This window comes from Indicator indicator, chromosome 1, assembly GCF_027791375.1.
Source record: "Indicator indicator isolate 239-I01 chromosome 1, UM_Iind_1.1, whole genome shotgun sequence".
Classification (NCBI taxonomy): Eukaryota; Metazoa; Chordata; class Aves; order Piciformes; family Indicatoridae; genus Indicator; species Indicator indicator.
In genome coordinates, this window is record NC_072010.1 from 15588183 (window position 1) to 15603194 (window position 15012).

The window sequence follows — 15012 nt, forward strand, 5'->3', positions numbered from 1 at the left end:
TTGGAATAGGTTGCCCAGGGAGATGGTGGACTTACTATCCCTGGAAGTGTTCAAAAAAAGGGCATGGTTTAATGGTCATGGTGGTGTTAGGTCAGCCGTTGGACTTGATCTTAGAGATCTTTTTCCAACCAAAACAATTCTGTGATTCTATGAGCTTCTAACTTTTTGTACTTGCTTTCACACTCTCTCATAATTTCTTATCTTCTGCCTATTATGTTACCTATTTAAAGCTCAACTTCTGGTTTCACATTCTTTGCTTTCTTCCTTTTATTTTCTTCTTATTTCTACCCAGTTCTTAATTTTTCCCAAGCTGTCTTTTATATGTGTGTTCCTTTACCAGGCAGGTGGTGGAACACTGGAACAGGTTGCCCAGAGAAGTAGTTGAGGCCCTATCCCTGGAGATATTCAAGGTCAGGCTTGACAAGGCTCTGAGCACCCTGGTCTAGTGGAGGATGTCCCTGATCACTTGCAGTGGGGTTGGACTAGATGACCTTTGGAGGTCCCTTCCAACCCAAACCATTCTATGATTAGAGAAATCAGAACCCAAACATCCTTTATTTATACAGTTATCTCCTCAAACTCCAGCATGGTAGCAAGGAACCTGTTTCTGATAAATGTAGTGCTACCTGTTATGTCCCTCATCTTTCCTCCTTCTTACTTTTTAGCCTATCCTTCTTTCAGTGGTCTTTTGTTATACTTATTTATTCTCTAGGATTTAAAGGAGAGGGCATATTTACTGTTTTCTACAATGTTTGTTTTATCTGGGCCAAATTTGTCTGAAAGTTTAGTAAATGCGCTTAACTTTAAGACACCTGTTTAATAACATTAAACATAGTAATTCAGTCATAAAGAATTTTTTACCAAGTGAATACAATTATATTTCAGGGATATTAATGCTAGGAGAAGAAAATGTTATTTCATTCTCTATGTATTTACCTTATCTATAATATCGTATAATGTTCACAGTCAAAATACTCAAAGCAAAAATATCATTTTCTTAATGCTTCATCATGAGCTTCTCATTCTACAACCTACTCATTGATAGCTGAATTCAGTAAAATGTTTATAGAGCTAGTAAGTGTCACATAGAGTCTAGATTATTTGTGTTATTTTGGTGAAATTTTACAGGGTACATAAAAAATTTTTACTTTGAGGTGAATTTTTGAAATCCAGACTTTCTTTTTAGGATTCAAGTAATACTGAGGAAAGAATCAACTCACTTATTTGCTCCTTGAAACATACAGTTTACGAATATGTTTGTCGTTGTTTGTTTAAGGTAAGATTATTTTTTTTCTTGCTTTTGTACTGTGCATTGAGTTTGAAAGTATTCTTTCAGCAACCCACACTTGATCTACTTTAAAAAAGCAGAATTGCTCTAGAATATATGGTCTGCTCTGGCAGTGGGCTTGGACTCGAAGATTGCCAGATGTCTCTTCCAACCCCTAACACCCTGTGATCCTGTGATACTGTAATTGTACCAGTCATAGGTAATACATGCAAAAAAATTACACTTACAATATTTAACATACAAAATGAGGAGGACTAAAAATTATGGTATGACAGAATTAAGCCTGCTTATGCACATTTCTCCACGGAGCAGTTTTCTAATGGACAAGCATATTCTCAGAGTAGTCCTGTTTCTGCTTTACCTCTGGCTCCTCATCTCTGCCTTATTCTGGCTTCATAGCCAGTCCCAGGCTTTGCAAATCTTCTGACCACTTTTATTTACTCGTATTTCTGGCATTCCTGAGTGTTTGATTTAGCTGTTATGATCAGATTTTGTATGGTTATTTGTCTGTTTGATTTAAAAAAAAAGGAAACTAAAAAAAAGAAATGTAATATTGTCCTTTCCTCCCCCTCCACATTCTACCCCAAATCTCTACATGTTAGCTGGTTTGTTTCTATCTGTTCCTCCATATATTGTTCTTGATGTATTTTGTATTTTCTGTTTTTGAATCAGGTGACTTTTCTCATATTTGATCCTATGTTTTCTGAAAAGTTTCACACAATTTTTCACTGATATTCTTGGTAATTTAATATTCTTCAGAGTGGTAATTCTCTGAAGATAAGGACAATCAGACTGTCACTTTGAAGTATGCGTAAGGCATGTATGTGGGAAACCACACCATGAAAAATTCCATCAGCATTGTCAGGCGTAGAATCGATTTCTATAGGAGTGCAGCTGTGTTATGCAGCTGGCTGAGAAGCTTTTGCCTTGCAGATTTAACCCAATCCCACGTGTCACTGATTTTTCTTCTGTTCTTCCCTTTCACCTGTGCTTTGTGCTTTTTAGCCGTGTTTAACTTTCTTGAAAGGAGAAGAGGTATCACCTTCCTTATGCTTGCTTACAATTTTAATGAGTGAAAATATATGTATGCCATATATTGTCTGATAAAATGCATCTTCCAAGATGACAGCCAAACTTTGAAAATTGGAAGCCTCAATCTTGGTGTCTGAGTGGTCCTGATTATTCTATATTACCTGTTTCCAGTTTTTCACATTGACTGTGTTAGATAGTAGTCTGTGCTTTCCAGCACATCTTTGGTAAAGCACACCTATGAAAGTTTCTGTGTAAGGGAGCATAGTAATTTTCCAGTTTTGACCTAGGAAAAAGAAGGTTAAACGGTTGTGGGGTTTTTGGCTTGTTCGTTTTTTTGGGTTTTTATGTGGTTATTTTTGTTGTTGTTGGGTTGATTCTTTCATAATTTTGTTTCAGAAATTTGCTATAAGAATATTTCAAGCATTTCCTATGCACAATTTAAATATAATAGATTGTGTTTAGTATATTTGCTTTATTACAAATACTTGTTTTTTTCTTCTTCACTCGAATTTAGATGTATTTGATGCAGGGTTTGGCTTAGTGTTTGTCACTAAGCTGCAGAGGTGTGTAGCAATTTTGAATTAGAATATGTGTCATTAAGTCGCTTCTATGAAGTTAGAGGTGTTGTATTAATAGTAATGTGACTTTTGATAAACATACAAATACGTTTTTACTGCTTTTATTTCAGGCTGATCAGCTAATGTTTGCTCTACATTTTGTACGAGGAATGCACCCTGAACTTTTTCAAGAGAATGTAAGTGGTAGAGGAGAAAATCTCCAAAGTGAATTACTTAAACTTCATATGAAGAATAAATAAGTTTTTGTCATTTAGTGTAGGACTTGGGATTTTAGATTTATATGCTGCTATATTTCTATGATAGTTACTTTGGATGTCATCATTATATTAGTTTCAAAGTAAAGATTACCATGAGAAAGGTAAGTAAACAGGGGCCTGGAAAAAAGATACTTATGGAGGGTTCTTGCAGTTTTTTGCCACCATGTGTCTAGACATTTATCCATCCTTCAAAATTAAACATGGGTATTCGTTTGTAAGTTAAGTGATGGATACACACCTGTTCATTGTGACTGAGGGTTGCTTGTGCATCATGCTGTGGTGTTGAACTGCAGAAAAGGAGTGGAAGACCTAGGGAGAAGTTATGGAAAAGTCTGGTTTTGCAGCCTACAGTTGAAGATGTGTAAATCAGTCTTACTGGAAAATGAAGTAATCTTTTGAGCTTTTCAGCCATTGATTATTCAGTGCCTAAGAAATAGGGCTAATGATCATTAATGTCCTCTGCAACAGTGTCTTCAAAAGTGCACTGTACATAGAGTGTTCCTCTGTATATTGACCACATAAGTATTGGATTCTTTGCACCACAGTGGCCTGCCAGAGGAATGATGATCTCATCCTGAAATGGTTTACATTCGACACTCGAGGCAGGGCAGGGCAACTTGAGGTGGCAAGGCTTGAAGCAAGGCAAGCTTGAGCAAGGTTGAGCAAGGCAAGGGTGCAAGTCACTTGTATATATATCAATTGCCAGAGATCGGTTGGTCCAGTGGGGCACTGAAGCTAACCTGTAGCTGCCCAATGGAAAGGGTTCTGCCAGGCTATAACCATAAAAGGCAGAAGCAAGGACCTTGTATCTGGGGGAGCAGTGGTCAGCTTACGTGCTCTCACCCCAGATAAGCATCTTGTTTACCAGACAGGCAGAAGTTCTGTCCCCTTTGTTCCTTTTCCCGCATTGCCCTGTTTTCTGCAGGAAGGAGGGAAGAGAAAGGGACCCTGTGTCTAGATATCTTAAGACCTGTCTGGATTTGTACTGGGCCGTGTGATGGCCCTACCATCACACTCTCACTACACGAAAGATGTTGAGTTTCTGGAGTGTGTCCAGAGAAGGGCTGTGAAGCTGGTGAAAGGTCTAGAGAACAGTTCTTACAAGGAGCAGCTGAGGAAACTGACGTTGTTTAGTCTGGAGAAGGGTAGGCTGAGAGGAGATTTCATTGCACTCTACAACTACCTAAAAGGAGGATGTAGTGAGGTTAGGGTTGCTCTGTTCTTCCTAGTATCAGGTGACAGAAGATAACGCTTTTGCTCAACACAGAGGTCTATACTGAATTTTCTGTTCCTGGTAAAATGGTACTTTTAATGGTGATTGAATTGGTAACTAAAACTCAAACATCTCTTTACATTCACCTGAGCAGGTTATCCTAGACTGTCATTGTAGGAAACAGAAAAAATCCAGACCTTTCAAAGAAGCAATTAGTTTCATCATAAGTGAACTTTGTAGACCAGGTCAGATGGTTTAGTGCTAAAATTGCTTACTTCTCTCCATTACCCTTACAGGGAGACAAGACTAGCTGGCTGAGATATTGATGGCAAAGTTATTGTTGCCTGCAGTATAGTGAAATTAATAAAATTAAATCTGCCTGCAGTACAACGATATACACAATTGACTCACTACAGTTGCTGAAACATGGCTGCTTAGTGAGAGTCTAGAAACATTTAAGTACCTAAATACTTACATGGAATGGAGAAACAAAGCTGTGGCTGCAGAAGCAGGAGACCAGAAGGAATATCAAATGGTACTAGTTGTCAGTTCACTAGAGGAGAGTTCATAGGGTAATAGGTAAAAAAACAGATAATGCATTTGAAGGAGGTAATAAAACTTGATTATATGAAGGAAGGATGTGGGTTTAAGGTACCAGGTTTAATAAGTATTGGTGGAAACTTTTTGATGTTGTGAATGCAATGTGGTTTTATTGCAGACATGGATTGACCAAGCAAAATCCCACAGTCAATTTCAGCAATGAAGCTGCCTGATAAAAATAACTCAAATTAATTTTGTTGGCTATTGTTTATTATTAGAACTTCCCTGACCCATCTTTGTTACTTCTTTTACAGCTTCTGAATATATCTTCCTTTATCTTTCTAATCCTTGAGTTTATAAAATCATGAACGCAACAACTTGCAAATAGTATTCTGACTAAATTAAAGCCTGGCTGCCTAGGCGTTTTATGTATTTGTAAATACTGCTTTATGTGTTAGTTGCTATTGTTTATCTGAGATCAGCTAAACAATCCATCAGCTATTAGAGCTCTTAACCAGCTTAATCTAGGTTACATATAATGCACTTTCCTGCAGTGTCTGGGTTCTCAAGAATTAAAACAAGGCAATAATATCAATAATTTTCTTACTTCTCTGAAAGGTACAAGTTGCTTTAATTAAATTGTTAAGAAAAGAGTGCTTGTGCAAAGTAATTATTGAGGAAAATGAAGCTGAAGTGGTTATTCTTTTAAAGTTCTTTCTTTTATAGCTTTAAATGTGATGCGGCTAGAATTTGCTTATTATGCTTTTAGAGAATTGAGTATTCTATGTCCCTGTCCCAGAGGAGTTCAGCCTTCTGCACTTAAGATTTTTTTTGTATAGTGATAGGAAATTTATAGTACAACTTCAACAGTATACTGTAGAATGCCTTGGCTCTTAGTGGAGACAGTCTTTGTATCATGTATTGATTTTTCTCAGGTAGCTTTGCATGTCTCTACCTATTACACTTCTGCTTTTCTTCATAAAAATACTACACAATTTTTGGTTTCAAAGCAAGGGAGTCTTCATGTATTTTCTGGGCACAAGCATTTTCTCTGTAATTAAAAGAGAGAGTTATTTCAAGACAGCTAGACTAGGTGCATAAAGCTATGCTGAGGTCTGTATCAGAATAGTAGTAGATTAACTTTTTCATTTGGAACATTACTACTGGCTTTAACAATAAATAAAATTCTTTATCATGGAATTAGAGATACTGATTATGCAAAATTTGAATACTTAGGAACATTTCTATATTATATTCCTTACTATCTGCAAATATAGGACATGTCATTTCTAGTATGGTTTTGAAATACTTATCTATTCTGTTTTCAAAGGACTAAAAACTGTCTTCCTAGATACAAATACCAAGCCTAAAAGATTTAATTATACATAAATTCAACTTATATTTTCCCTCTCTTAATACCAATCTATTATATTAAGTATTCTTCCTGTTCTAATAACTGCATCTTTTGGATACTATCACATGAAACACTACTGAAACATGGATTCTATAGTTGTTTGTTCTATGTGGGCTGCTGATGCCTTACCAGGCAGTATGTGTGTTCTTGGCAGCCACGTACGTTACTTCTTCCTAGTTTATGAGTAGATAATCAGGGTGGGAGCTGTGGGTGTTGAGAAAAGAGAGGTCTTCTCCTTTTGTTTCTTTTTCTGCTAAAGCACTGCAGTCACTTGGTTTGGATCCTGCAAAAGGAATTACATACTTGTGCTATTATCTAGAATTTAAAAAATAGAATTATTTCTGAATCAAGGATTTAGTTTGTTTATCTTCCTGTTTTGCCTAGATGCTACTATATACTAATCTTTAATCTTAAAGTGTCTTATGACTTGTCTGAGTTGTTTATTTATTCCTTCTAGGAATGGGAGACTTTTACTGGTGTGATCATTGGAGACACCATAAGAAAATCAGTAAGCTACGTTTATTTGTATGCTTTGAAATAAGGAACATTTACTTAAACCTTGAAAAGTTAGTGTTGTGTTTTACTATATTGTTTAATTAATCATATTAATATATTAAAGGTACAAATAACTTCTCACACAGTAATATAAAAATATAAAAACTTTTTGACCATGGCAACTCATTTTCTGCAATGCATGATTTTTTTACTTTGTTGCTGTTTTCCTTTCTCTTACTAGGATTACAGTTTGTTTGTTTGTTTTTTTTTCCAATGGAATGTTTGAGGAGGTTTTAAGCCTCTTTTGTAACTAAAATCAGTGTTCTGCATCATTCTTTCTCCTGGTATCATATGAATTGTGTTTTTGTTATAGATTGATGGAATTGTCCATACAGTGTGCTAACTTTGACATACTTTGTTGCCCAGCCTCAGAGTCCTACATCTGGAGATGTATTTATATTTTCTTTGGTGTCAGAGCTAGCTTAAGAAGCTTCTGGTCCATACCTGACCAATTATGCTGTAGTTTACTAAGTGTTACTCAATTCTATTGATTCTGTATACTTGCTTTTAATGGAAAACTACTTAGATTTCAGTGTCATATAGATACTCTGATAGATAATGAAAAAATATTTTCAGGGTCAAGTGGTTAAGCAAATGTTAATGTGAACAGTGCATCTCAAATTTAAATCATTGCTAACTTCTGTTTTGTTGTGCCATTTATGTACTTAGCAAAAGGCCACAGAAAGATTCCTGTTGTAAATGCTATTTTTATTAAAAACACAAATCTCATAATCTTATTAGTGAATATAGTGTTTCACAAAAATGTGTGTAACTTATGTGTGTAACATAACTTGCTTCAATAAGGATTCACAAAGAAGTGTTCGTGACCAGATTCCCTCTTGGATAGAACAAGACAGAGCCTGGGCAGTAGCATCTCTGAAGGTATCCATCATGTGGTGGTTTGAATGTAATTTAAAAGGCCTTTAGTTTTAGCAAATAGTTTGGATTTGAATACTCAAATACATATTTATCAGACATATTTTTTTCATTAATCCGTTTATTCTACCTTTCAGAAACCATGGCTTAATTTAAACCCATTTGAAAAAAAACTTGTTAAAAAAAAAAAGAAAGCAACAACTCATTTTTCTGAGTCTTTTCATATACATCTTTACCCCATCTAAGAATTAATTTCAGTGCATGTAAATCAGCCTATCATCTTACTGAGATTAGATACGGAGGAAAAATTGCAAAGGATATTTAAGTTGCAGGTTTCTCTTATATAATGGCTTTCACAAACCACTTAATCTTGTATTCAAATCATTAAACTGTTAATTGGGAAATTGTTTCTCTCTCTCTCTCTTTATCTCTCTGTCTCTCACTCTCAGATGTCCATGCATGTCTTGAAATGAATGTTGGAGTTTCTTGTTGCTTTTACAAAATAAAATAAAAAACAACCAAACCAAACTTTCTTGCTTTGTTTTATCCTGCAACAGTCAGTATTGCAGTTCTCTGATCCTGAAGGGAACTAAATGAAAATACTAGTCATTGAAATTGTCTTAGGTTCTTTGTCAAAGACTTCTGCTGCTAAATCCAGAGTTCATTATTATTCATTTCTCTTCACCAGAGATAGGAACAATTGCAGTAATGGTGTGGTAGACACGGTTGTTAAGGGTTTAAACAAAGAAACAGAAAATTAATGACTAGGTGAATCATTAGCATGTACTGATAGAAAAAGAACCTGGTCATGATTAAAGGAAAGAAGTACAACTGAGCAGAACTCAAAACAAAGAACCTAAAAGTTTAAAAACAAAAATATCGAGTAGATACAGACTTAGCAATTCTGGGGGAGTAGGTGAACAAATGGTTAATTAAAAAACTTACCATTTTCTTCTATAACTCTGAAGTTTGAATTGAGTTGTGTGAGATGCACAAGTATTTACACATTTAGGTTCATGGTGTTATTTGGAAATTAATTACAATATACAATGCCCAAATGACTATTCTTCTTTATTCTTAAATACGTGTTATTTATTTTGTAGATTTCTCACCCAGGTCTCTATCAAACACTTTGCTTTGAAGATGAAAGTCTGTGGCACACTTTTTCTCAGAGTTCTGTGTGTGAACAAGACTTTCCATCTACTATTGTAAAAAGAATTTCCTTATTTCAGCAGGTAATCTCCTATTAAATTATTTGAAAGCAATTATGAGTTGAGCATTGAAATTATGTTTTACATCTTGGAAATGTAGTTTTCAAGCCAGATTGAGTAATAAGCAGTGACAGTATCTGCACTGGCTTACAGCTTAACTTGTATACTTAGTTGTGTTTGTTCGTTTTTTTTTGTGCGTGTGTGTTTGGTGTTTTGTTTGGTTTGGTTTGGGTTGGGTTTCTTTACTTTCTTTTTTTTCCCCTGTTCTGTCTTATCGAGTCTGTTTGTGCATTGGCTGTAACTGAGCATACAGTGTAAAGTAACAAGCTCTTTAGAAACATTCACAGAATTAATTTTATGAATGCATATTCTTCCACAGTTGCTTTGTTACTGCAGAATTTGTCAGTGTTTTGGGTATCATTAATTTAGTTCATCAGTCAATGTGCAAACTCACACAATGACTGAAAATGACAAAATGCAGAAGCAGCCCACTGTATTTTAGTATAGTGGTCATGAAAGACTATGCTTTCTGAAATCTTGATGATTAAAGAACTCACCAAGAATGTTGGAAAGGCAAATTCCTTCCTCCACCCAGGGATCCTTCTTCTCTAGAAGAGAAAATCTCATCCTTCTTGTGTTTGTAAGCAAAAGGGTCTCATTACTTATTTCAAATGATGCTGTGATTTTTCATTTGAAGTCACTTCACGTAAAATGAAGGCCCAGCCAAAGCAGGGGTGGATTACACGACAATGTAGTTTCATGCTGCTTGGCTCGTATGGGATCTCTGAAGTTTTTATGGAGGAGGAGAATTTCTAAAATAGCTTGCACATAATTTAGGAACAAAGCATTTTGGAAAGGAATTTGTCTGACTCGTGTTTGTTTTGATGAAATGCAGAAGAGCAGTTCTTGTATGTATGCAATATTATGTCATAAACATTCTGCATTTATACGAAATTAAATCCAGAATGATCAGCATATTCCATATCTAGTTCCTTGCTAGAGGGAAAAATAGAAGGTATTAAGAATGTTTCTGTTGGTGAAACATACTGAAACTATCCAGTTAGGTTTATAGGCCACTCAAAAGTTAGTTTCTTTCAAACGGTATGTTAATGTTCTAAATCATGCAGTAGCACTTTAGTGTAATCTCAAGCTTGAAAAGTAGTACTTTCTTAAAAATTTAACAAAGTTAAAATTTTTCTCCAAAAATTAAGAATAGATCTTTCAGACTTGGAAACTGGAATGCAAAGATATGTTCAGAATGCAGTTTGCAAGTCTGCAAGGAGAAGAGGGTGCTGATTGTAACAAAGCTGAAGATTTTACTGAAGTTGTATTAGTTGCCTTCAGTTGCTTACACTGAACATTTGCAGGAAGTTCTCTGAAAAAGAGAGAAACTGCTAATTTAATTTGTGTCTGAATTGATTAGCTCTTTGTGTTCTGTAGCCTTTTGAAGAACAGTAAAAGCATGTTTGAAAGTCAGAATGATTGGGGAAGAGAAGTTAGATATAAAACTCTAAAAGTGTTCTTAAACAAAGGAAATTATTTCAAAACTGATTTTTTTTTGTATTACTGCATTAAAATTAGAAACATTAGTATTCCAGTTAGGATGTCACTGCTAAAGTATGTGTACAGAAATTAGATTATCAGTATAAAGCTAATTTTGCTTTGTGTCACTAGCTACCTTCATAGCTACCTTTTTTTCTAGGACACTGTAGAAAAAATTCCAGCTTACAAATAGGCATTAGATGTAGATCTATCTTCTGATTCTATTAATAGGACAAGCTTCTTATAAAGGAGCAATTATATTAGATTAGCTAGAAAAGGAATAATCAGATAGCTCTATATATTCAGAGAAAATAACTTTGTTCTAAAGAGAACTTAAAAGAATTCAGCCTTTTAAGAAGACTCTTGAATTTTAAATTGTCTTAATATATTTTATAAACTCATCACCCTTTTCTTTTAAGGTCCTTGTGGTCCAAGCTGTCCGACCAGACAGGCTACAGAGTGCCATGACTCTTTTTGCATGTAAAACCTTGGGTAAGTTAATTTTTCACCAGGGTATTTCCATGCAACAATTAAATCCTTTTTTTTTCCTTTATGTTTCACTTTTATTTTATAGTTCTTATGGAATTCTTAAGTATTAGGATTTAAAAATATATTGGAAATGGATTTGCTGATTTTTTTCTTGTAAAGTATTATTAAAAAGTGCTTTTAAAATGGTTTAGTTTGTGCTTTTGTTGAAAGTGAAAGCCTTTGTTCAGGCCTTCTGAAAATGCATTCAGATTTGGCGTATGCAGATACTTCATCCTGTAGAGTCACTTTATTTCTGTAATAATTCTAATTATAGGAATAAAAGAATTATCTCCATTGCCTCTGAATTTGAAACGTCTGTATAAAGAGACTCTGGAAATTGAGCCCATCTTGATAATTATTTCTCCTGGTGCTGATCCTTCTCAAGAGCTGCAAGAACTTGCAAGTGTTGAAAGAAATACTGAGTGCTACCATCAGGTCAGTTTTAGAGAAGCATAATAATTAAAGATCAAAATGTGTAAAATTTTGCAGTAGCAATATCTGTTTTACCTTGGTTTTTTAAGGAAATTGGTATGTAAAGGCATAGTTTTGTGTCTGTGTGTTGTTCTCACCTATTTTGCCCCTAACTTCTGATTCCATTGGAAAATGGGTTAGAGAAGAGAGACACAATTAGTGATCTTCATAGAAGCAGAATCCACATGAGAGACATTTCCTCCAACTTGGAAAAGGAAAAAAGGAGAAGAGAGATGGAAGAGAACAAAAGAGACAAAGAATTCCTACACGTGCTGAAATAGTAACTTCAGTGTGGAGTAACTGAAATATGAACAAAACCCACTGAAAACTGGACTTTGTAATTTTCTCTGCTTGTAGGACTTGAGTATTCTTCCTTCAGTAGAAAACATGTATCAGATGTTTAGTGTTTGTTAATACTTCAGTATTTTGTGAAGTACTGTGAAATATTTTGAGAATTTTTACAAGTAAATGTTAACTAATTAGTTGTTGATGGGTAATTTTGAACAGCACTCTTACATTTCAAGTCCTTTTAAAACAATGTTTAAGACTGACCATATGGGAAAGCTCTCAAGTTTCAGGACTAGGCACACAACACCAAAATTACTTGCCTAGCCAATATAAGAGTTGTTTTTTATAATGGTAGGCAACTTCTTCCCTGTCTTGCATTCAATACAGAATGATTCCTACATCTCTCTCTCTACTGTGGGCATTGCACTTCTGCTTGTAGGTTTGAGAGACCTGAGAGGCCTGAGAACAAGCCTCAGCACTGAAACCTGAAACTAAAAGGCCGTTAAGTGTATCAGCTTTTTCCACATGCCTTGTGTATATGTGCTCTTCCCCACTGAATACTGAGCTCACAGCTTTCCTTGGCTGACAGGAACCTTGCAGAACTCAGGAAGGCCTGCCCTTTGGAAAGAAGAAACTTTTGCAATGATGCAGGCAACAGGCTGGCTGTGGAGGTCCTCTGCTGAAAAGGACTGGAGGGCTTTGGTAGACATCATGCTCAGTGTGAACCAGCACTGTGTCCTGCCAGCAGACAAGTCTTTGTGATCACCTAATAACGTCTTTCAGTACCTACTAGACTGTCACTGAGAATATGGACCCAGACTCTTTGCAATTAAGGCATGGTGGACAGAAACAATGGGCATAAAACGACAATGACATAGGTTACAATTGGATTGTAAGAAGAAATGTTTTGCACCATAAGAGCAGTAAGATTTTCTGGTGCAGTCTCCATCCTTGTAGGTTCCCAAGTGTCCACTGGACAAAACTCTTAGATCCTGGTCTGATCTGTTTTATAGCTAGCCCTACTTTGAGCTGGAAATTGAAGTAAAGACCTTCCAGGATTTATCCCAACTCATTCTACGATACAAGTAGTTTCCTAACATTTCCAATACACAGTAGCAATATGCTTTATACCTTTCTGTAAAACATTAAAACATTATTTCCCTCTGTCATTTGAGATGTTCAGAGGAAAGGAGTTGACGAAGCTAATCACTGGTCAGCATAGAAATGGAAAGTGTCAAGTTTTATGTTGCTTTTAAATAGTCCTTTCCTGGAATATGCACTGATGTAATGTATTTTTCCAATCAAATTGTAAAGATGTGTGTCCTACTGCCAGTTTGTCTATCTGTGAGCATTTCAGAATGCACATTTCTTACTCTTCTACATGGCTTTTTTATGTTTATCTCTATAATATCCTTTACACGTTGGACTTCTGAAAAGTAACATGGTAACATGTATTTAAGAAGTAGTACAATCATCTAAAAGTTATCCTACTAATGAGGATATTTTGTTCCTATTTTTCATGCACTTTCTTATGCAATTTGAACAGAACATAGAGGATCAGATTTTTTTTTCTCTGTTGAATCATTTCTCATATGGGATAAAGAGCAGACCACTAAATTTATTTAGCATGCTACTATATTCTCTAGTGATTTTCAGTTATCTACTTTTGACTATTTAAAATTATTTCAAGGTATTATACTCAGTTTATTTAGGCAGAGGTTATCTCTGTATTATCATCTAAAGATAAGCCCTCAAGTTTCTTTGATTCAGTACAGTTTTAGGATAAAAAGACAGGAATGCTACATAAGCGGCATTTGGTGAAGTCATAATAATCACAATAGTTCTATTTTGCTGCAGCAGTGCTGCCAAGGTAAGAATTTCACATTGGCTAGAACTACTTTCTTTTCAACATGCTTGATTCAGGTTTTTTTGTTAGGTGTAGCTTCCAATTAGATTCTAAGGAAGAACCAAGGTGAATATACTATACATATAGTCTATCGTCAATTGTTGCAGTATTGTACCACAGAACAAGTCCTTCCTTTATTTTCAGTTTTCACTAATTTATGTGAAAATTCAGTTTGTCATCTTTGTATTTTCATTTGAAGACCCAAATTTATTTTAGCAGCAATATGGTACTATAAAAGATGAAGAAAATACTGTTAAGCTATTCATATTTCCCAGCTGGAAAGAGGGCAGCCTTAGTTTTTCAGTCACCGTAATGTGAAATCGAGTGTTTCTCTTCAAAGATAGTACTCCCAACCTGCAGTCAAAAGAAAATTTGTTCTCACATATCTCTTGTTTTCGTTGTATCAGCAGTTCTGCAGTAATACTGTTTAGTCAATGATGTTTAAATTACTTTTTCAGTTGCCAGGGAATACTGTCACTGTCACCAAGTGATGTATGTTTTTTTTCTAAAAAACGCTAGGTAATGTTTCTTAAGAAAATCTGGTTGGGTAAGTTACAAAGAGAAACTGTATTTTCATTAATCTTTTCACTGTTTTAGCAGCCTATCACATTAGGGAAAATTCTGGTTATCCTTAGCACACCTTCTGTTTTACATATGCACTTTAACTTTGAAACACCATTTTGTATTGACTGTTAAATGAAGTATGATAAATTCTTGATGCAGCCGTGTCTGTCGTTTCAGATTGCAATGGGCCAAGGCCAAGCTGATCTGGCTATTCAAACTTTAAAAGAATGTGCACGCAATGGAGAATGGCTGTGTTTAAAGAACCTGCATCTTGTTACTTCTTGGCTTCCTGTATTGGAAAAGGTGAGGGTGCTAGAGAAGTCTATTGTAAACCAGACAGAATGAGTATGCAGCATGCCTGAAGCATTTCAGGCATTGCCATGGTGATGTTTACAATTCCAACAATTTAAAAATGAATGTTTGCAGTACAGATAAAGTGAAATGCTTCAGATCAAAGCAACTCCTTCCTTTGTGTGAGCACTTGAATTTTCACACAATATAGAGCATTTCTGCCACAATGAGTGAACAAATGCTCCTGTTAGGACTTCTGGTGCTTTATGGGATACCATCCATGTTTGTCAGCTGAGCTTTGAATCTGCATATACTTAAATTTATTATTATTATTTTTCCTCTCTATTCTAGGAATATCTTTTTAGCAGTTCTTTTCCTTAAGTGTAGCTTGTGCCTGAGTCACTAAAAGATTTTTACTCATTTAAAATAAAAATGTCTTACGTTTTATAGAAACTATA

General features: G+C 35.2%; 1 protein-coding gene across 1 annotated transcript in view; it reads left to right on the forward strand.

The window, feature by feature from the left end:
• The window catches only part of DYNC2H1 (dynein cytoplasmic 2 heavy chain 1), a 155798-nt gene that overhangs the window by 73651 nt on the left and 67135 nt on the right, over positions 1 to 15012 (forward strand). The window contains exons 70-77 of the mRNA XM_054390673.1: positions 1187 to 1276; positions 3009 to 3074; positions 6780 to 6830; positions 7682 to 7759; positions 8857 to 8988; positions 10926 to 10998; positions 11309 to 11469; positions 14441 to 14566. Coding sequence (XP_054246648.1) covers positions 1187 to 1276; positions 3009 to 3074; positions 6780 to 6830; positions 7682 to 7759; positions 8857 to 8988; positions 10926 to 10998; positions 11309 to 11469; positions 14441 to 14566 — 777 coding nt within the window. The remainder of the gene's footprint in view (positions 1 to 1186; positions 1277 to 3008; positions 3075 to 6779; positions 6831 to 7681; positions 7760 to 8856; positions 8989 to 10925; positions 10999 to 11308; positions 11470 to 14440; positions 14567 to 15012) is intronic.